Source organism: Macrosteles quadrilineatus, unplaced genomic scaffold (assembly GCF_028750875.1).
Source record: "Macrosteles quadrilineatus isolate MER2022 unplaced genomic scaffold, UCM_ALF_1.0 Scaffold_4__1_contigs__length_99947679, whole genome shotgun sequence".
In the NCBI taxonomy this organism is placed as follows: domain Eukaryota; kingdom Metazoa; phylum Arthropoda; class Insecta; order Hemiptera; family Cicadellidae; genus Macrosteles; species Macrosteles quadrilineatus.
In genome coordinates this window covers 94268868-94293767 of record NW_026542597.1, presented here as the reverse complement: position 1 = coordinate 94293767, position 24900 = coordinate 94268868, and the positions used below count along the sequence as shown (strand labels likewise).

Sequence of the window (24900 nt, the reverse complement as noted above, 5' to 3'; positions counted from 1 at the left end):
TATATGTCAAGGAAGTACAGATATTAATCCAAGGAACTTTGGTGTAAAAGCCAAGGATTAATGGTTCAACGTTTTACGGTAATCAAGGTATTAATCCAAGGAATTATGGTGTAAAAACCAAGGATTAATGGTAGAGCGGTTTATGGTAATCATAAGGTAATATTATATGTCAAGGAAGTACAGATATTAATCCAAGGAACTATGGTGTAAAAGTCAAGGATTAAAGGTAGAACGGTTTACGGTGATCAAAGGTAATAAAGGTATTAGTGATGTGTCGAATCCGAATCTCGAATCTCGAATCCATCGAATCTTTAGGAAATATTCGGATTCGAGATTCGGTCAACAAGATTCGACTTTCGAATCCTTCGAACTTCGACCCGAATAAGAATCGGCGTTAGTCAAAACAGCTGCCGACGCGATGGCGGCGACAGGACGACTGTTCAAGGTCAGTTCGAGACTAGGATTAAAGGTAGAGCGGTTTATGGTAATCAAGGTAATATTATATGTCAAGGAAGTACAGATATTAATCCAAGGAACTTTGGTGTAAAAGCCAAGGATTAATGGTTCAACGGTTTGTGGTAATATTATATCAAGGATATTCAAGGTATTACTCAAAGGGATTAAGGTGTAAAACCAAGGAATTATTTCAGTACAACATAAGATTTAACTATTTAAACAAGGGAATCAACAATGGTACGATAGTCTGCTTATTAATAATAGCACATCTATACTCTACCTACTTCAGGCTATCACAGCTCCCAGGATTTATGGAAATGGTCTTGGGATGGTTAGATAGGTTTTAAGCAACGGAATAAAGCAGGTAGAATGAGGCTAGGTGCATACAGATTGAAATACAAGCATAGAATGTACAAGCAAGGTAGATAAAGTACGATGGTATAGTCACTATGAGCAAGGCAAATCTACAAATTAGCGTGGTAAATAATCTGCTAATTATAGATCAAGCAATTACAAAGCAATGACAATTTATACGTCAACTAAATGCAATAATACTATAAATGTGCGATTCAAGCTTTAAATGCTACGGTATTATAATTTCCAAATGATTTACAAAAGATAATGCAAGCAATCAATGTTAAGTTAAGACAAGCAATTATACTGTATATGGAATAAATGTCGGTACAAATACTAGAAACAGACTTGGAGACGTTCTCCTACCTTATTTGATGATCGACTAGTCGGGTCGGTATCGTGTATGGAAGTGAAGTCTTAGAGTCGTCTCGGCCTCTCTGAATAGTGAGACCATCGTGCGCATGCTCGACAGGTAAGCGCGGGAAACTGGAGCATGCGCGAGGTGCGCGCGCACGTCAAGGAAGCGGGAAATTCAAATTGGTGGAACCTGAATATACTTGTCTTACTTGTCTATATTTGGTCTATTGTTGTTATTTAATTAAAAAAAATCGTACCATTATTTTAGCCTGTTACAACTGTCTATAAAAACCTAAGATCTACAGGTTCTGAGCTAACTCAGGCGGCTTATAATGTTTATATGAACCATAAAAAATTCTATAGAAATAAAATGACTCTTGCCAAAAAGGACGCGGTTGAGCACTTCATCAGTAATGCTTCCAACCCATGTCGTGCTGCCTGGGCGGTAATTAAAGATGAGCATTCACCAACTCATAGTCAAGATGCCATACTTGACCCAGACAAAGTTAATTCATATTTTTTAGATTCAATACAAGAATTAAGTAAAGTAATACCACAAAGCAATCTCTGTTATTGTTTGAAATTTAATGATTTTATTTGGAGCTTTATGTCGAGTGTTACAATTTTGTAAAGATTGCTGAGAAATAAAGGGCAAAATTAGTTTTTCCACAGCAGAAGCAAAAAAGTTGTTTAAAATATTGCTCACAGCAATTCAATGTGTTATAATTTTTTCATTTTGGGACATACTAATGTTGCTGTTTGAATTTTTCTTTGAGTTTAATTTGATTTCTTTTTTAATTATATTCCATGTCATTTTAGTTTTGTTTGCTGCACTTTTTATTTTCCCATATAAAATGTTTGTTTAGATTTAAGTATTGATTCTTTTAAGTCTTTTTTTGCAGATTTTCAACTTTCTATTTAACTCTTTTGTTTTTTGCACTCTGCTTAATTCTTCCAAATCTGTGAGATGCCTTTTTCTCTCTAATATTTCCACATTTCCTGGTTCCCTTATCAACACTAACAATCTTTGGAAAATTCAAGTCAAACAAGTATTTAAAAATAGAAATAAAAACATCATATTTTTTATCCACAGGGGACTGAAAAACCTCAAACCAGGTTTCCTCATTTAAGTCGTTTAAGAATACAGATAAGTTATTTTCATTTAATTTTCTACATCTCCTCTTAACCCTTTGGCTGCTATGCAACGATATATCGTCGTTGGCATTCATGCCGAGAACTGCTACGCAACGATATATCGTTGTTGGCTTTTGTTCCGAGAACTGCTATGCAACTATATATCGTTGTTACGAATTTTTTTTTACGGCGCTAAATATTACGTTATTTTTATGCGGTTTGCGGCAAATGACGGTTTAATAAGTGTACTGTTCGTTAAAAATTATAACAACACTTGTATTTGTCGAGTTGTATATAGTACACTAATAACGAAAACAGCTGTGATCTAGACTGCACTGGAACAGAGTTATCTGCGTAGTTGGAGCAGACAGCTGTTATTGATGTTCTGAAGTTTAGTGCTTTGGTGTTTCTATGGTTATGCGACGTTTGTTATGAACAAGTTTATTTTATAGTTGGTGTTTTAGTGAGTTGACGAATTATGGGTGATCAAAATCGACCGAAATCCCCAGTTAGTGAGAACACGATATTCAATTTTGCCCGAGAATCGGGGCTGAACATTAATTTGTATAATAGCGAGGACAATGAAAGTGACTCTTCAATTGATGATCTATCCTCTGTTGATTCCTCTCCTGCTTTTGTTGATGATACAGACGAGGATCCGACGTATGATCCTGCAATTCCGGGCACATCAACAGGTAGGAGGGCTAGACGTTTTCCTGAAATCCGAGGTGATCGTCCTGACTTAGGCCTAACCTCTGACTCAGAGGTAGATGAACCTAGGCCTGTACAACAGACTAGGCCTTTTGGTGGTAGGGGTGTAAGAGGTCGCATGGTAAGGCGTAGGCCTATGGGTAACAGGAGAGGTGTTGGAAGAGGTAGGCCTAACGCTGCTCCTCAGCAAAATGCAGGGGATAGTAGCAGCTGGGACGAGGTTGAAGAAGAGAACGATGAGGGATACAACCACCAGTTTCAATATTCAGAATTGAATGGACCTAAACATTGCCCGCCCCGAAATTCAAGGCCTATTGAATATTTAAAACTTTTTTTCACTCTTAGTTTGTTAGAGACTTTTGTCACAGAGACAAACCGTTATGCCAGAAAGTTCATCGCAGATCAGCGTCAGCAGCAAGGATTGTCTCCATTTAGTCGAGTGAGAAAGTGGGTAAATTTGATCGTTCTAGAATTGATGGCTTTTATAGCAATAATTCTAAATATGGGACTAATCCGCAAGCCAAGCATAGAGAGTTATTGGGACACCCACTTCAGCCAAGTGACGCCATATTTTGCAAAAATTATGCCGAGGGATCGATTTCAGGTTATTTTAAAAATTTTTCATTTGCTTGATATGGATAAATTGGTAGCACATGGGGAACCCGGTTACGATCCTTGTGGGCGTTTCCAACCGATAATCGATCATGCAAATCGGTTGTTCAAGCTGTATTATTATCCGACAAAGTCGCTCTCCGTCGTCGAGTCTCTCGTCGGCACCAAAAAGAGAGTTGCCCTAACTCAGTATTTGCCGAAGAAAAAGCACCACAAGTGGGGCATCGAATTGTGGGTGCTGTGCGACTCTGTAACCAAGTACTGTGTGCAATTCTATTGCTACAAGGGTGCACAAAGGAATGATGACAATGAAAGAGTCGTTGAAGCAGGCTTGGGCAGTACAGTAGTGATGACTTTATTGCGGATGGCAAATTGTCTGAACAATGGTCTCCACATGTACCTGGATAATTTTTTTACTTCCTTGTCTCTTGCCAAATTACTGTATGTACACCAAACCTTAGACACTGGTACGTTGAGGAAAGATAGGGTGGGCCTCCCAAGACAACTGTGGGGAAGTACGCTGTAGGCCAAAAAACTTATGTCCGGAAAGGGCCCATTCTCATCATGGCCCATAGAGAGAAGGCCACAAATAAATCTCAGTTCGTAATTCTCAGTACTGATAGTGAAGCAAAAACAGTGACATAGGTACACTATAAGAAGAAGTGGAAGAGATATTGTGAAAAACAAGACAAAAATTGCACACCAGTATAACATGGGTATGGGAGGCATAGACTCAACCGACCAAATGCTATATGTGTACCTTGACGAACGGAGAACCATGAAACATTCAAAAAAAGTTATTTTCAATGTGATGGGCCGCATGGTGTTGAATGCTTATTTGCTGTATAAGCTAAACACAACTCAAGGCAGGATGAGTAGGGCTAATTTCATGAGATCGGTAATTGAAGAGTGGTCAAATGAATGGCTTGCCAGCAAGCAGGATCAGGGTCCTGAGGATAACGAGGGTGGTGGTGATGGTCCACGTGTTGGCCTTTGGTCTGAGGAAGTTACCTGGAAGGAAAGAAAAACTCTGCAGAGCCTGTTCAGGTGAAAACCATCCTGAAATGAAGAAAAGAAGATCACGCACAATCTGTGTACTGGGGAGCTGGGGTACACGCAGAGTGCTTTGTCAATCACGTGTGCCAGTAAAGTGTCCCAAGAAAATGTAAATAGTGTAAATATTAACTGTAGTTCTTGTTATTGTGTTCATAAACTGATTTTTTATATTTTACAATTATTATTTGGCATATATATGCCGGACCCACAGTTACGCAGTTTCTTGACGCCAATCTACAAAACGGTAAGTTTTTTTTTGTTTTATTGATAACTGTGTAAAATTCATTATTTTTGCTTGCAACTTTCAGGATTTACTCAATACAACATGTACTTTCAGTTAAAAATAGAGTTTACAGGAAGAGTTGGATTTTTATTTATGTTTTTTAGTCTCAAAGTTGAAAAAAAAAAAGTTGTCAAATTTTGTTGGGCGTATTTTTATATTTATTTTTTAATGTTTTATTTTTTTATTTGTTTAGAATAAAATATCCTACAAAATAAAATAAAGATCAATTTAATAACTTTTATTTTGCGGAAGTTATGATATTTTTGGTAAAACTCTACAAATTCACCATTTTAGGCTTAGCAGTTTAGGGATAAAACATGTAAAAAACCTTAGCAGTTTTCGGATAACATGTCAAAAAATTCTTAGCAGCCAAAGGGTTAACTACTTTATTAGTTACACATTTGAGCGTAGCGAACGAGCTAACCTGAAGGAAAGTGAGCGCAGCGAACGAACTTCAAAAAGAACCGAAATTTCTTAAACCATGTCCTCACTCATAACTGCTATAAGCATTTGATACTTATATGCCAACCCCGTACGAAGGACGGGTACTCTGCTAGTTAGTAATAAAATTGTCAATTGCTGTAGAACTTATTTCAATTACCCTTGTTGGAAAATCAACCAGGTAGGACATATTAAACATTGAAATAGTGCTGATAAAATTGTAGTACAAAGAGTTATGTTTAAAACATTAATATTTATATCTCATGCTAAAATTATATTTTCATATTTACTTGTTAATATATCCAGTAAAATTTCCATATAAAAAAAAATATCATTGTATTTATAATTAGGTGATCTATATAAACAAATAAATACAAAAGAAAAGGTATTTACTGTTACTTCAACCATACAACACTCAAACTCCTTCTCCAATGTTAATTCTTGAGCTCTTTTGATTAATAATTTTTTATAAATTTGCTTGTCAAAATCATGACACCTCCACCTGTGGTTGTTGACCTGGTCCAGTAGGAGGATATGTTATAATTATTGAAATTTAAGTATTGTATTTCTTCTTCACGTATATTTATTTCTGTCAAAACAACTACATCTGGTTTTATTTAATCAAGGTTAATTTCTAAAATGCCAATGAGTGTCAGTAAATTTTGAACATTTTGATGGAAAATTGAGAGGTTTTGAGTGCTGTATAAATTATAGCTCATGTTATTATCACATTTTTGAACACTTTCTCCAAAAAAGGTTTAATATGTTTGCATCAAAATGAGATAGTAAATTAGTACCGGGTCTAGGTCTTATTGTGCCACCTAGGGTAACAGCTTTTTCTGGCTTATCTTACAGTAATGGCTGAAGCAAAGGGGAAGGGATCTGGAAATGGCATCCCTAAAACAAACAACATGGAAAAGTGATGCATAAACTGAAACAAACAAAGAACTTACATTCCATAGAGTATTTACGTATTTTCCTGGTTCTGATGTGCCTTGCTATTAATTAACACGGTATGTGAATTTTGAAGAGGTTCATTTTTCAATCTCCCAAACTGATTTTCCTTTTCCTACAGTTGAATGAATGATACCAATGAACGAGGCAGATCTGCTCGGTGACTGGATAGCCATCATAGCTTACTCATGTTACATAAGTGCAATCTTGTGTGAATCATACAGCCTTGTTATATAAAGTCTTATGCATTAGATCGCACTGTGCTTCTGACAACCCACTACATGGACGAGGCAGATCTGCTTGGTGACCGGATAGCCATCATAGCTTACTCATGTTACATAAGTGCAATCTTGTGTGAATCACACAGCCTTGTTATATAAAGTCTTATGCATTAGATCGCACTGTGCTTCTGACAACCCACTACATGGACGAGGCAGATCTGCTCGGTGACTGGATAGCCATCATAGCTTACTCATGTTACATAAGTGCAATCTTGTGTGAATCATACAGCCTTGTTATATAAAGTCTTATGCATTAGATCGCACTGTGCTTCTGACAACCCACTACATGGACGAGGCAGATCTGCTTGGTGACCGGATAGCCATCATAGCTTACTCATGTTACATAAGTGCAATCTTGTGTGAATCACACAGCCTTGTTATATAAAGTCTTATGCATTAGATCGCACTGTGCTTCTGACAACCCACTACATGGACGAGGCAGATCTGCTTGGTGACCGGATAGCCATCATAGCTTACTCATGTTACATAAGTGCAATCTTGTGTGAATCACACAGCCTTGTTATATAAAGTCTTATGCATTAGATCGCACTGTGCTTCTGACAACCCACTACATGGACGAGGCAGATCTGCTTGGTGACCGGATAGCCATCATAGCTTACTCATGTTACATAAGTGCAATCTTGTGTGAATCACACAGCCTTGTTATATAAAGTCTTATGCATTAGATCGCACTGTGCTTCTGACAACCCACTACATGGACGAGGCAGATCTGCTTGGTGACCGGATAGCCATCATAGCTTACTCATGTTACATAAGTGCAATCTTGTGTGAATCACACAGCCTTGTTATATAAAGTCTTATGCATTAGATCGCACTGTGCTTCTGACAACCCACTACATGGACGAGGCAGATCTGCTTGGTGACCGGATAGCCATCATAGCTTACTCATGTTACATAAGTGCAATCTTGTGTGAATCATACAGCCTTGTTATATAAAGTCTTATGCATTAGATCGCACTGTGCTTCTGACAACCCACTACATGGACGAGGCAGATCTGCTCGGTGACTGGATAGCCATCATAGCTTACTCATGTTACATAAGTGCAATCTTATGTGAATCACACAGCCTTGTTATATAAAGTCTTATGCATTAGATCGCACTGTGCTTCTGACAACCCACTACATGGACGAGGCAGATCTGCTCGGTGACCGGATAGCCATCATAGCTTACTCATGTTACATAAGTGCAATCTTGTGTGAATCACACAGCCTTGTTATATAAAGTCTTATGCATTAGATCGCACTGTGCTTCTGACAACCCACTACATGGACGAGGCAGATCTGCTTGGTGACCGGATAGCCATCATAGCTTACTCATGTTACATAAGTGCAATCTTGTGTGAATCACACAGCCTTGTTATATAAAGTCTTATGCATTAGATCGCACTGTGCTTCTGACAACCCACTACATGGACGAGGCAGATCTGCTTGGTGATCGGATAGCCATCATAGCTGATGGTCAGCTACAGTGTTGTGGATCCAGTGTGTTCCTCAAGTCTAGGTTTGGCACTGGCTACTATCTCACAGTGGAACTCACTGCAGTTGTGAGTATCAAACAATACACAATTAGATAGAAACTATGCATCGTTTACAAAGTATTGACTTTGTATAATAGAAGCCATAAACAAGTGTTTAAGATCACCCACAAGGAAAACCTTGCAATTATCTGATAAAATAATAAATATAAGGTTGAAAAGTCATTCGTCTTACTGTTGGTATTGCAAAAACAAACTCATGTTCGTGTAAGAAACAGTAATTTTCTGAGATTTGAAACGGTGTAATTTTGAAAACTGTCACTGGATTGGTAGTTTAATTTGCTTGTGCTTAAAAAACAGAGAAGTATGGTACAGACTACAGAGGAAACATTGAGTAGTACACTCAAATGTTATGTAGCATTAGTCGCTGGTGTCTTGGGCAAAGTCCAACACCACCTTCCTCACCCTCATGTACCTACTAAAACGGTCACGGTGAAGGAATACCTTGTGCCCTGTGCGATAGGAATTTCTGCACAGTGGTCACTGCTCGGGCTCTTCCTTGCTCAACACAATTATATTTCTGGCACAACATACTAGAGCTGAAAGCGCATAAGTCCGTGAATGCGATAACTTGAGTAATTTTTGTGTGATGTTGATCAAATTTGGTTTGAAGGTGTAGGTGGGATGCATGATTGGACCATGGGAAATAAAAACAAAAATGTTTCCCAATTTCTCTAGACCATTATAAAGAGCTTAAAAAAAATAATTTAGTATGCTAAAGAGTTTTTGTACAGTTATTGGTTAAAAAAAATATATAAAAAAAACTGTAAATTTAAAATACCCATGTTATTATTATGGAGAATTCTTATATATAATATGTGAAGGTGATTTATACAAAACACTACTCCTCCGATAATAATGGACAGATTTTTACAAAATGATGTGTCAAAATTAAGTATTTTTTGGGGGGCGATGTCTACTTGTACCGGCGTCTAGTTGTACCTGCTGCATTTTGGTGACAGGCGTCTAGTTGTACCCCGTCCAAAGCTGTAGAGACAACTTGACGATGGTGCGGACGTCTAGTTGTACCTACGTCTAGTTGTCTCTACGTCTAGTTGTACCTCTTAAAAATCTACAGGTACAACTAGTCGGGAACGTCACCGTCTACTTGTACCTCATACGTCTGCGTCTACTTGTACCTACGACTACTTGTACCTACGACTACTTGTACCTACGACTACTTGTACCTACGACTACTTGTACCTACGACTAGTTGTACCTACGCCTAGTTGTACCTACGTCTAGTTGTACCTGCGGCTAGTTGTATCTCCCCTTCAACTTGTCACCAGTTTAAGGGATTTATTTTATTTCTTTAAAAATCATACAATCTTACAACAATTTATTATAAACAACTTGCTACAAAAGCCAGGAAAATTTGGCTTGTCTGCAGCTCATTGAGAAACCCCTGTTCTTGACAACAACGTACTTGTGTCCCTTGGTCAGTCCTTATCCATATTACACTTTGGTTTTCACTTTTTGGTCAGGCCGTATGAACTAGGAGGCCCCTAACAGTTCAATACTTCAAGTATTACACTACACCTAACATTCCGTAGAGAGATTATATTGACAACTTTATGTTATTGCTAAGGCTTAGACAACTAACTGACATCCCCCATGTCAAGAAATCCCAGCTTCAACAGTAACCTCAAAATAAATTTCTCAAAAGTAAGCTAGAGGGTGCATTCGTTGGCACAGAAGTAAGATATGAACTGACGTGACGTGACGAAGGAAAAATCAAACTTACACTGTAACGGATATACCTCCCTTTGAATATGTCTTCCCCTTCTAACTACATTCAAAGTTTACACGAGGCAAATGCAGTAGGCTATCCTGTCTTGTGCACCTATCTCGTACTTCTTTTCGAGTTGTTAGTTCATCTTTGATGTAGGAGTGTCTGTTGGTTTTGACCACTTTATGTACTATGGCAACAGTTTCAAGGACGCAAACAACCTGCACTGGTAACATTTCACTTTTCTTTCTGATATGTGATATGTGATCACCTATATTTAAAAGTGGTATTTAGAAAAATAATTACAATACAATTTTTTTTAGTTTTTCCAGTTTATAAAACAATCTTACTAACTATGGGTTGAAATGAAAATTTAATTCGGGTGGTGAAATATATTTTAAATTTTTCATAGCTTCCTCGATTTGTTAATACATTTTTTACTAGTTTTAAATCATTTATGTGCTAGGCAGGCGATTTTAAATAGCCAAAGTTAAGAAAAAATGCAAAGCTGCTCTAACTTTTTTTACACCAACAGCCGTTACAATTAAATTACAAACATAAAAAGTAAAACAATTTATTAGCAATCAAATTCTTGATTTTTTTAATATCATATTGAACTATATTTGATTTGTTTGCCCAAAGAAACGTCGAGTAAAAAGTGTAAATGTTCAACAATCATCGCGTCTTCTGACGCCAAAGTGCGTTTATCATTCTTTTAAAGGATTAAAACTTATTTTATTTCTCTTTAAGAAAAATGTTCAAATACATATAATACAGTACTACTCGTGCGTGATTTGAATAAGTTTATTGCATAGTTTGGTCACATACTATTGGTGCATTGGTGTACAACCTACCGACGCGTCATCGGCCTGGCTAACTGCTCCGAGTCATCAACCTGGCTCACATCTTCTCGGGATTTTTGAAATATGTGACCGCAAAATGGAAAACTATTTTTGACCCACCCCTCCAGATTTTTGGGTTGACCGGTAAATGGACGATTTTACCCTTGACCGGTAAATGGACGACCGCAAAATGGACACAACCCGGTCATTACCCCTCGAGGCACCGGCCGATGGACCAGGGAACAGCTATGATTTACACTATCACCCTCTACTACGACATTTTTTTTTAGGTAAACATTCCAACGCTCATGATGACATCGAACACTCATGCATATTTGTATATAGGCCTAGCCAGTCCAAAACCTGAATACACTGTAGGTATGAATCAGACCGCTTATATCATAAACAACTAAATATTAAGGCTAGTTTCCTAAACAGAGAACACACAAGAATGGCACTTTACAAGACTTTTTATACCAAGCCTTCATAAACTAAGAGTATTTCATAAGTTACGTTGCCTGTGTAGATTTAGACTTTAAATCAGTATAAAATCAGCAATGGATTGAAAATCTAAGTGTTATTTACGTTTTGTTTGCATTATAATGTAGTGTACCTGTTTCTCGAAATCGACTAATTTTTAAGCTATGTGTATTACCAGGAATTATTTCAAAACTAATAAATAAATAACGTCTTTGTTGGGCAGCGTACATCAGATTATAGATCTGTTTTACATCAAAACTTTTGTCATTCAAGGAGTTTAAAATACTCAACTAAAAGCTTATGTTATTAATAAAAAAATCACACTGTTCATAACAGTTTGATATAATCAACATTTTTTTGAAAATGTTTAATACTGTGAGTGAAAGAGTTTTTTTTAGCAACTACCACAGTACTACGTAAAATCAAAACAATATTTAGGTTGATTGGAGGTCAATCACTTTCTCGCAACTACGCGATAGAGGGCTGACCCAACACCCCAATAACTGGAATGGATTGTTGTGAATGGAAACTCTAAGAATTTGCAAATGAAGTCCATTCTGAGTAACGTGTGGGGATTAACGGGACATTCTGTACGCTGTTTACAAAATATTTCCTTTGCCTTTCCAAGTACTGAATCTATATGGTTTTGCTTATATTAAACAATAAGTCAAATACTTTGTAGCAGATGTCTTTAGCTGCATTTTACAACAGGTATTTCGTTCACCTTTCTCAGAAATAGCTGTTCATGGCGTGTTCCTGAATCAACAATAAGGTATATCGTGTTATTGTCCTAATAAACACGAGAGACATTCGCCTATCTTTATGGTCGTATTATATAAATAACATTGAACTGATTAATTTAACAAATTATCATTGTTAATTTATTGTAACAACTAGCTGTGTGCCCGTTCTACGCACGGGATCTTATAGTAGTCAGTTGAAACCTTCTTATATTAAGATTAAGAACAGCAGTTAGTTTGCATATTTGCAGATATGCTGGCAAAACTATTATATATAAACCTTCGCAAATACATTATCTGACAGTTCAAGCCAAAATAAATGCTTCGCAATTAAATGTCACCCGGATCGTTATGGTCCATATGTCCAATGATTAAACTAAAAAATGTTTTATAGATCCATGAAGCGTAGGTAGCCCTAAAGTAGGCCTATAATTGAAAGTTACTTTCCACATCGGTTAACTTAAACGTATTTAAAGTACTATCTCAACCTCACCATTTAACACTTTATTCCGGTTGACATTTTCAGTATCAAAGGTGCTCTTGTCCATTCCGTGAAACACTGAGAAATAAGGACATTAATGCGTTACCAACAGATATACACACGACAATCCAAAAAAGGCCACGAACTATTGATACATAAACAATATAAAGGCGTAAACAATTCATGATGGTTTGCCCAACAAATGTTTTACTCAAATAGGTTATCATTTTCTTAGCATACCGGGTAAGCTAAGATTTGGAATCCAGACAGAAAAAGCAAAACTTATACAGAGTTAAGACATCACTTAAATTGAATACGGACATTCTCTAAACAATGATTAGTATATCTATTAACATTAGAAGGAAATGTGACGAAAATCACACAATGTTGGGGTTTTGGTCATTTGTAATTATATTTCTTAAATAGGTAGGCCATGTATTCTATGGAAAAGTACCGGTATCAAGGATCGTCGTCAAAAAGGTTGTTATGAATAAATATGTAGGCTTACGTACCCAAGATATGAGCTATGGGCCTATTGGCTGTATGGTCCAGCGATTGCATCACACGGTGAGTAGAAACAGAAAGTGACACATTGGAAAAGCGAGTTTAGCACTTCCTCTGTTAAACCTCTGTTACAATCACCCACTGCAGTTGTGATTTTTTACTTTACACTTTACACAACCGCCATTGAAGCGCCGTCAATGAGTGGAAACCTTTTTTGTAAGCTATTGGCGACGATCATTTCAGTGTCCCAGCCCTATACAACACTGATTCAAGGTCTTCTTTCTGGTTGTCAAAACTCAAGAAACATTTTATACTCAAAGAATTTATGGTTCCGATTTGGACGATGTCTAGTTATTTAATTTCATTTACGGTTACACTATTAGACTATATTATTGCACTTGCGATTAATTACATCCGTTATGTAAGAAAATCGTTTTTAATCTCACTTGGTTGGGATTTGCTTTCAAAACGTGATTCGAAATGGTTGCGGTATTTGTAAACATTTGTAAACATATCATTGACAGCTAGAAAAAATAATCTTGATCCGAACAGCTGTTCGTTATTTCATAGACGATTATGTGATAAAAATTGAACGAAAATTTGACAAAATTCGCACAAAACTGCATTTTTGAACGTCCGTAATTTTATTTACAAAGTAGAGAGGCTATATTTAAATCACTAAAGACACTCTCGCCAATCCAGTGAATACATTAAAATGACTTGGATCTTGATAGGTACTCTGGTTTTCACGGAGAAGATTGCGTAAAATGTCATCTTGAGTGTTACAGACAAAGGGAAAGACAGACAGACAGACAGACAGACAGACAGACAGACAGACAGACAGAAATAGAGATAAGACTCGTTTCTGCTTCTTTAATGTATTAAACGTAAAAATAACCTAAAAGTATATAATTCTGAGCAAAGTACAGACAAAACTCTAATTTTATTTATATAGATTAGGCTATTTATGTACTGTACATTTATGTTTTATGTTTTGCATTTATGTTTTATATGTTTGTTTTGTGCTGTATTTATGTTTTAGTATATATATATACTGTTTAAATATTTATTTATTCAATCAATGTCCTGACTAATCAATACACAACCTAAACGATATTAACTAGAGATTTGATCATATTGTCATAGCATCTCTTTATAAGAAATCTGTCCGGAGTATGTGCAATTTTGGTTTATTAAACTTATTGGTAAATTGGTGTAAGATTGTTTTATGTTTATTCGTAATCCGGACGCATAATATCTACACGAAATTGAAGCTTTTGCTTTGGTATTAACAGTCAAGTAAAATAAATAAATAATTAAAATAAATAAATAATTAAATAATCTTATAAATTTAAGAAAATGGGTTATTCGTTTGGCTCTGCTACCCGACCCTTTTTATTATTGAGGTCTCAAATTAAAGGTATGCACGCACAGATTTGCCATCAAGCATCGGCGTATATGATTTTCTTCGTTAGGCTAAACAAATCATGTTAACAATTTAATTTTTGAGTTGTTCTAATTCTTATAACGTAGTTTTCTAAAGTTATCTGTTGTGGCTGCCTAGAAATAATCAGACGTTTGTTTCTCCTTAGAAAATGTATTGATAATTATAATAGTGGTAGTTAATTATGTTACAAGACTATGACAAATTGCCAATGATTGAGTCAACTTGGTCCCCACGCACAGGCTTCGCATATGTGGACCCTGTCGATTTTCAGAAATTACGTTCATTCTGTATCTATTATTCTTTTGTTATGCATTGCTTTTGATTTTATTTATTTGATTTAATTTTACTATGGTATTTTGCCGGACAAACTCCATTAAACATATAGCACGGGTCGAGGTTAATTTAACAACTTAAAACTAATTCATTCAACAATAGTTTGCCTGAAAACTATTTTACTAATATTTGTTTAAAGTTTTACAGAATACACTTACACATGATGCTATTGTATGTTTTTATTTATACATGATATAGGTACTTACAACAAAACTTGTGAATTTTTGTGTTTATTTATACATTTATTGTATGGCAACAACGTAAACTTAAAGATAGGAGCGAGTGTATGCAATTCCAAGATAGAGTTTAGTATTCACCGATCCTACGATAGTTTAAGAGTATATTTCGTACCTAGGGCCGAAAATGACTTTTTTTCAGCTCGGGATCATTTTTAAGTTCGAGACGAAGATGAAATCGGTCCGTGGTACGATTGCTGTTTTTCACCAAACTATACAAAACTGAGAAAATATATCAATAATGTAGGCAAGCATGTTTCTTTACAACCTTTTTATCAGCTCGTGAACATCACAGAGAAAATATCCGCATATCAGTGGAAATGTATTTTCCTGTCGATCTACAGAATGCCTTTATAAATTAAAATAGGCTAAAAAGACATAAAAAAAGAATTACAAATGTTTAAAACTAACATGGGTTTAACGGGTTGCTATGCTGGTGACGAAATAACAACTAATTATGAAAATAAAATCAAAACAAATGGAACATATTCCAATCACATTTATTATTTACAGTGTATGTTAAATGGAGAAGTATGTGTAGTACATTGCATAGTTTTTGTCGAGTTTTCAACCGCTGGACCTCAACTTCATTGTACACTTCATTGTTCATTGATCACTGGGAAATCCATTGTAAACTATAAGATATGCACACTAATCAATGCAAATACTTTAAGGTTATGTGAAAAAATATTTAAAGGAATCAGCAAAAATAGTAATACATAATTGCTGGGCAGCGGTCTATTGCAATTCATTAGGGATATTTCGTGCTTGTATATTTAATGATATATATAAATGTTTTAATTAAATAAACGATTTTCGGTACTAGGGCTGGAAAATTTTAATCACAACTATAGCTGTCATTTCGACCCTAGACAGCAATGCGTAGCTTTTTGCCTCCAATTAACGTCTGTAAAACTACTAAAACATCGTATTGCGGTGAAAAATATTTGCCAATCATACTCAATCGACTCGGAACACTGCAGTTCCTGATTTAATTAAGGGTATTATTAAAAAGTACTCGTGCAGTAATCAATTAAACAGGGTAACAAATTGAAGGATAGATACAACTAGACTATAAGGACGCAAAATACGCGTAGGTACAACTAGACGTAGGGACTACTAGACGGAGGGACCACTAGTCGTAGGGACTACTAGTCGTAGGGACTACTAGTCGTAGGGACAACTGGTCGCATCCGTACAAGCTAGGTGATACTACTTGTCGGTGGGATACACGTCTAGTTGTACCTACGTCTACTTGTACCTACGTCTAGTTGTACCTCCTAAAAATCTGCAGGTACAACTAGTCGGGTGAGCCACCGTCTACTTGTACCTACGTCTAGTTGTACCTACGACTAGTTGTCCCTAGTCCTCGAGGTACAAGTAGACGGAGGGACAACGAGACGGAGGGACAACGAGACGCGGTCCCATTTTTTGGTGTAGACGCCCCCTTCCACCAATTCCTGTAATAAAAGCCCTCCAACTTTGCCCCACACAGGCCATCAAAATCCCAATGTATTTCTTATGAAGAAAAGATTTTGTTTAGGTACTTAACCAGACGAATAATTTGTATTAATTTCATACTAAAATAGCTGTTCAGTTCATAGTAAACACATGATACCCACAAGAGCGTTCGTTTTCAGAGTGAGTTCGTTTTCAGTTTTGATAACTGGAGTGGAGTGATTGATTACATTATCTTTGAGTTGACTCTTTTAAGAGCCTTATTATGCACAGCCACTCTAGTCACGCGCGACCGTGACTGCCAATCGCTTGGGGTAGCGACAGGTGTGGCGAGGTCACGCGTCTAACCAAATCTTATACAAACTTGCATGTACTTTCTCAGAGTGAATAAGTAAAGAAGCTGATCTATTTATTTGACTTTTTCAAGTGTCGTAAAAGTAGATGAAACAAAAGTATTGGGAGGCAATCCGTTACTAAAAGTTAGACCTTCAGGAGTATTTTTCAGTTTTTATATGATGATCTCAGAGAGGATGATAAGATGTATTTTGGTTGTTTTTTGGAGACGAGACATTCTTTTGATAACCTTTTAGGAAGAATAGAAGGCGACTTATCCGTATCGCATAAGAAAATGAATAATTTTATTTCAGCTAAGAAGAGGCTAGCACTTTCCTTAAATTAAATATTATAATGGTTTTAATTTGATATAATCATAATACTAGTACAATATTATCAGCAAAACTCGGCGTTGCGGGGTCAACAAAAAATTCACAATAATGGTTATAATTGAGTAATGTAATACACAGACTGTATCTTGAACTTAACTGATTCAAATGGTCAACATCTCAAATGAAAGCCTTTAACTGTTTTGAGTGGTAGCCTTTTTTAAGACCAAGACAAATAGAATAACTTAAATAAAAATGGATTTACGTATCATTGATTGCAGATAAGTGTTAAAATAATAATAATGATTGTTGATTTGTGATTCAGTAGCATGCTTCACGTATGTCCGATCGTAATAATCAACCGCTCAAAATTAAAGCTGGCATTTCACTGAAGGTTCTTAAACCAAAACATATAGGATAATGTAATCAGAACTGGCGAAATACCGCTTTAATCAAAGTAAGAATTTGAAACAAATTGATTTATTATTTTGGTCGAGTAATACAGTAGATACATGAATGATGATGCTTAATGGCAAATATTTTCGTGAATACCTTTAATTTAAGACAAAAATTATGAAAATCGGCCATGTAGAAGAGCCGAACCGACTAGGAAAAGAAAACCAATATTTATTAATATATAGATAATATAATTAATGTAATACAATTTTGAAACAAAAATCAGGACTGAGGCGATGGCAGATAGTAGGGTCCGCTGTGGCCCGGGACTGTGGCTGCCCGTAATAAACAGCTGCCTCGCCACCGCAGTTGCGTCGCTTAATAAGCTCCGTATGATAAAATGGCCCGCTAAAAGTGGCCTTTGAGCAGTCGCGGTCGCGCGCCACTCGAGTGGCCGCGCATAATCAGGCTCTAAGTCATCGGACATTATGACTGTATTTGTTTTGAAATAGCTCCTGTAATACTTTGCAATTGTAAAATGTTGTAGTTTGCTTGTTTATGGATATATTTTGATCAAACTTGGCAAATTTATTTATTTTATTCTAAGCTATTAATATTTTTACTAAAAATCACACTTTATTAGCCTCCCTGTAGCAGCAAACCTGGGTATTTTATTAAACCTACTGTTATTTAAATAGATTTAATTTGCTTTTCATTATTCGGCTCGGCTCGAGGCATTTTGAAAAAGCTCGAAGTTCGAGCCGAGCTTTTAATACTAAGTCAAAACTAAAAAAAACACTTAATTTGGGTCGTAATTGAAAACAATGTTATCACAATTCTACGTTGTTCATGCATTCGAGGTTTGATAAGCACGAACCTCAGCTCAGTCAAGACGCAATGATTATCGATCGTAATTTTGAGGAGATAGGAAAGAGACAAACTACCACCATCGATCTCTATTACTTAGAGATCGATGACTACCACCTATCGCGTTGTCTTTCTAACACAGCTATTCGTATCGTAATATACAACGCAGTGCGAGTGCGTGATTGGCTCGTCGCTATGACGACACATGGTTGCCGTGACAACCTACAGTCCTACAGTGCGCACTGAGCACTGCGCCTTGTGTGGGAGGGGAGATTATACCAACAAACTATTTCAGGAATTCTATTTTGGGACCGATGAAAGATAAGGAAGAAACAAAAAGTGGTCACGTGTGCAAATGTAGTGGGCGACACAATAAGGCTGTAAACGAGTATCGTCATGCCGTTGTTCCTTGTTTGTTTACTTTTTCAGATTCCTTATCAAACGCCCCTATCTGCTATCTCTCTTTCTCTCTCTAACAATGTACTGATTAAACAGATTGTGGTTGACGACTTTTCTACTTATAAGATTCCCTGCGGTTATTTTAGTTCAATCAAACCCACAACCTTTCTAATGTTTATCAAAATAATTAATTAATTAATTTGTTTTGTATTTTATTCCCTTTAAACCAACCCCTATTTACCATCTATATTTTATAGAATAAAATGTTTGTTTATAAAGTTTGACTGGTCACACAATTTTGTACCTATTTTATTTTGTTTAAAAGTAGGGGTGTGTGGATATCCGAAAAATCGGGTAACCGGGCCCAAATTCGATATCCGACACTATCCGTTATATATCCGGCTTTTTCGGATAGACAATATATTTTGACGTTTTGGACAGAAAACTAAATCTCCATAGCCACCATTAGTTTCCCAGGACAAAATTACAGCAATACGTTTCCAACGACCTAACAGCAAACGGCAAAGAAGCCATATGATGCAATACTGATAACTAGTTTAGTCGTTATTTGCTGTTTTGCTTTACGATTAGATTCGTCTGGAACGAACAGACCTAAAGCAGAAAAGAACTACCATGGTCAAATGAAAGTCAACTCGTGCTTGTCTCCCTCCTGATACTAGGGGCGCTGCGTAATAGTTTTTTTTACAGTACTGTTTCAAAGTAGAAAAATCTAGCCTACTACTGTGATGTTACGTAAACAATAGATTTAATGTTTCCCAAAATAAAGTCAGAATAGAAACAATAGAAAGGCAACACAATAGAAGGGTGGGAGGGGTTGGGCAATGACCTCGAAAGGAGCGCGGGTAGTGAGTCAAGTAGGACCGGAGGGGGAAGGGGTGGGTAAGACCTTGAAGCAATATATAGACTTGCACTACTTCCCTAAACCTAAAGGACTGGCCGGCGAGTGGTATTCCAATCACAGGACAAGATACGTTGTGTTTTGGGTATTCATTGCCCGGTTTGACTTTGGATTGTCTTACTGTGTAGAAACTTTGAATAATAAAAAATAAAGTTAGAACTAACCACGATTATTTAGCATTGATTGTGTACATATTAAATGTTTAAACTATAGGGACCATGGATATATACAAACTTTTGTCGTGATTTTAATTTCAACATCAAAATACAATATTGCACAATCGTGATATTTTAGGTCATCGACCTTTATTATGCATCCGGTATTGCTGTTTCAGAAGAGAAGCACGTTGATAAATTATAAATTAATATTCCCGTAGTTAAAAAGAATTATTTTATAAACCTATAAAACAAAATCATAAAATCTTACATAAAGATAACAATAACGGAAATTGTAAAAAAGGTATAAAGATAACACGTTATTCTTTCTCTTTGTTCTTCTATTTCTTGGGTTTCCCTTCATCACGCAAACGCATTCAACAAGTTGCCATGGTTACTAATCACCCATGTCGTTATCAGCTTTTGTGACATAGCGCACAGCAGGGGGGTAAAACTTGACGAAAATCGGTTAATTTTTACCTATTATTTAATTAGGTACCAATGAATGTAGCCTACTACTTTATTGGTATTTGGTACTGTATTAATAATCGGTCAAAATGGCCGATTTTTGTCAAATTTTACACCAAATTTATTGAAATTTCAAGGTGAATATTAATAAAACAATTATTACCAAATATTTGTATTCATTTAAAAGATTGATTTGTGGTATTGGGTTCCCCACTGAGTGCAGACGAGCGGCACTAATGAGGGTCGGACCTTCTTGGGGGTGAACAATAGACGGCTTATCAGACACTCCCCTCCCCCGTGGTCTGGAGAAAGCTTGTAAACAAACTATTGCACAAGCGTGACTTGACATTGGGCTGCTTCAACTATAATTTTGTCAAATGAACTGTGATGTTTCAAAATCAAAAACAATAATTTGGGACCATACTGCTTAACAATAATGGACTGCAATTATTGTTGAACATACAATCCATTTTTAACAAACTAAGATTATACGATTCAAATACAATTATAAAAATTATCTTGGTATTATACTTGGGGTAATGAAGTTATGTAGGCTAGTGTAATTCTCAGTTCATCAAGGTTCTACTGAATTATGTTTGGCAGTGAATAAGTGTAGAATGCAATTTATTAATTCAGGGATACACACCTTTTACACAGTTATAAAGTCGTTAATTAATAGAAATAGTTAATTCTGGAAAATTAAAAATAGTGATCGCATTCATAAACCTGTTGTCAAAAAAGCAACACGGGTGTAAGGGTTTTTATTGTTTTAGATGCAAGGGTGTTTCAAGGACAAAGTACCTCCCGGCTTAGGGGGGGAGGGGGGCGGCGAGACTGTGTGAAGGGGAGGAAACTGGTTTTGGCTATTTATTGATTAGTTCCCCGACCCTTCTAGATAACAAAATTGAGTGACAGTATTAAATCATCGTGTACTTTATTTCATTTCTTGTTTACTTTGTGTGTTATTCTATTAATTTTAGTGTTTTGGTCTATTTCCTCTATGTCAATTATATCTTTTTTAATATATAAGTTTACTTTTTACTTGTCTCTCCACCTTTTTGGATCCAAACCAACCATGTTCTTTTTTTGATTAATACGATTCATAAAACAAAAATATTTTGTGCATGGAAAACAAAAAGAATAATCACGTGTTTTAAAATTTATTTTGTATTTATTTATACAAAATAGAATTAAATATTCATAGTAGTTACAAAATACATTATGTAATCGAGTTGCTAGTTGTTTTGTCGTCATTCAATGTCGCGTTGCTGTTCTGAAAGACAATCTGATTGTCTCAGTCTGCACTGCATATCTCGTCAGGCCTTCAATCGATATCCTTTTATTTCTTGCATCTTAATTTAGTTCAGTTCAGTTCTTATCGTGATTATCTACTATTTGATGTCTTGACAATTCTCAATGTTTTTAAACATATTAAAATAACATTGTGTTTATTTAAAAATTGACAGAACATTATTATTATTATGCACTATTTTAAGAAAAAAAGTTTAATAACTTAGATAAGGTGACGCTAGGAAAAGCTCGGCTCGAAAAAGCTCGAGCTCGAACATTTTTTTAAAAGCTCGGCTCGGCTCGGCTTGAGGTTGAAAATCACTATTCGCACACCCCTACTCAACTGTCTCAGGGGTTCTAACTGTCCTTCCCAGTCCAGGAGGTTTTCTCTTAAGCAGAGATCTAATTGAGCTTTACATTATGTATCCAACGCAATATCGTGTTACGATCAGGGGTAGCGCCATACCGTGCAATGTTAAAATGTGTATGAAAGTCTCGCTGAGTCTGAGTGACTGATTCACCATTTGCGTAATATCGTCGCATGACAAACATACGATGCTCAAGGTTCCACATCTTGGCAAAAATTTAAACTGCACACTTCCCCCTACACATCGCAACAACTTCTGGCCGTCGCCGAACGATATTCCTTGTGTACTACGAAAGTCAAAAACATGCTTTTCCCAGTAATCACCCTGTATTTGTACAGTGTAGAAATAAGCAAGAGGTAGTTGTCCTAACCTATTTTTATAGCTGTTACAATACAACAGAATAGGTCAACTCAAAGCAGTCACTGGCACTGGCAATGGCATAATCTGGACTTGACACAGAATGACATGATCGGTAGTGATTTTGTTTTAAAGTACTGTTTCACAATAAAATTCCACTACTGAACTGTTACAAACAATAAATCTATGTTTTAAAAAGTCAGAATAGAAACACTACAAAAGGCAAAACCAAAGAAGGGAGGGAGGGGTTGTGCAATGACCTCGAAATGAGCCAGCAACAGTGAGTGGTGTAGTGGGTTGGGGGGAAGGGGAGGGTGAGACCTTGGAGCTATATTTAGGCCAGACTAGACTTTTACCACTTCCGAAATGGCTGGGTAGGGGTAGGGGGATTACAATGTAGCAGGTTTTTTCCTTGCCTGGTTTGACTTTTGTCTTTTTGTATAGGAGATTTGAATCATCAAAAATATAATTTGAATTGACCACAATTAATTATTTAGCATTGAAAATACAATCTGCAAGGGACCAGGAGATATATTCAAATTAGAGTTAATACCATGATTTACATTTTTATGTCAAAATACAACATTACACAATCATGATGTTTTGGGTCATTGGCCTTAATAATGCATCTGTTATATGTTGATAATTAAACATTGATGCTACCGTGGTTGAAAATAATTATTCTGTAAACTTGTAAAACATTAGATAACTCATAAATAAGTATAAAATCATTCAGAAAGACAATAGTAGCACTCCTAAAAAAGCTTACAAATATCTCAAAATAATTAAGTGCTAGCACTTGGCCTTCTAGGTTTCATAGTTTGTTTTCCTTCATGACAACTTGCATTAATGTGGTTTACGTGCATGGAGTACAATTGATTATAGTGAGTTAGGCCTAAGTCTAGGTTTCATTTGATTTCTATAACTACTATTGTATGAGCCTATTACATTATTCAGTACAATTTTCAATTTACAATTGTTTTGTTTATCACTAAGGTAGACTACTTGTAGGCCTATTTGTACTTTATTTTTAACATATATTTTGAGTATTTTGACAGAATGTTTGTTTACAATTAACACACAAGATAAAAAAAAAATTAATTTTCTTTAATTTCAACATTTATTTTTACTTTACCCACTGTCAAACCATTGGAAATTTTGTAGGCCTACTGTTACAAAAACCACACCAACTAAAAGAATAATGGTAATAAACTTACAAAACTAAAGGTGAAAAGGTAGGAAATAAAATTTCAAGTTTTAGAATGAATCTATTTATTTTAAACTTAAGGGGATATGGCAGTGAAAATGCTAACTTCCTTAACACATTCGCTGCGATACGTCAAAGGGCAGGCGTAACCCAGTGCGGCGCAGCCCTCAGCGTCGAACAAACCCGATTGCCGCATCAAATCAAATCAAAATATCCTTTATTCATTTAAGTACAATTGTACAGGAATAGAGTCAGATCTTACAAAATAAAATGTTTTACATTTAAGAACTAAAAACAAAACAGAATATTTATTTTATTTGTTCTCCCAAAACTCTTCAAGAGAATAAGGGGCAATTTTAATCAAATACTGTTTCAGACAATTTTTAAACTTTTTTGTATCATTTTCATTTAGAAGTATTTTTGGAAGATGGGACATAAATTTATTTCCTGCGAATTTTGTTTTCTTTTTATAAAATTCTAGATTGTGTCTATCAATTTGAGATTGAGAACGAGTGTTATAATTATGACTAATTTTGTTTGATACCTGAGTTTTTGTAATATTTTTTGCATAAATAATAGTTTCCAAGATATATAGTCCATGAACAGTTAGTATTCCAAGATTGGTAAAAATATGTTTTACCGAATCTTTCCTTTTCAAATTAAACATTGCCCTAATTGCCCTTTTCTGGTACGATAAAATCCGTTTTAAGTTTTTTGATGTAGTTGCTCCATATATACTGATTCCATAAGCTAAATTAGAATGAACTAAGGCATAATATATTGATATTAATGTTTTTAAGCTGCAAACTTTATACATTTGTCTTAAAGCAGATACTCCTGAAGACATTTTTTTGATAACATGATCAACATGTTTGTCCCAGGCTAGATTTTTATCAATTATTAAACCAAGAAATTTTGTTTGTTCTACCTGTTGTAATTTATAATCTTCTAAGATTATGTCTGGATTTAATTTGTTTTTGTTTTGTTTTGTAGAAAATGATACAAAATTAGATTTTTCAGGGTTTAAAAGAAGGTTTTTGCTATCTAAGAATTTTTTTATGATGGAGAGACTGACCAATGATGATGCCTCAATACTTTCTTTTGAATTTCCACAAATGGTAATATTAGTATCATCAGCATACAAACAGGCCGCCCCGCCCACAGGCATCAAGTCCGGCAGACCCCTCAAGTATATTAGGAACAAGAGGGGCCCCAACACCGACCCCTGCGGAACTCCATGGCGGACCATCTGCATCTGTGAATTAAACTTTTGGATGTAATTATATTTACTTGAGAAATCTGATTTATAATGTTCTATCTCAACATATTGTTGCCTAAGAAATAGGTAGGATCTAAACCAATTTAAT

General features: G+C 35.8%; 1 protein-coding gene across 1 annotated transcript in view; it reads left to right on the top strand.

Annotated features, from left to right (window-relative positions):
• LOC128991495 (phospholipid-transporting ATPase ABCA1-like) overlaps positions 1–24900 on the top strand; it is a 236586-nt gene that overhangs the window by 114258 nt on the left and 97428 nt on the right. The window contains exon 24 of the mRNA XM_054414419.1: positions 8041–8204. Within this exon, the coding sequence (XP_054270394.1) occupies positions 8041–8204 (164 nt within the window). The remainder of the gene's footprint in view (positions 1–8040; positions 8205–24900) is intronic.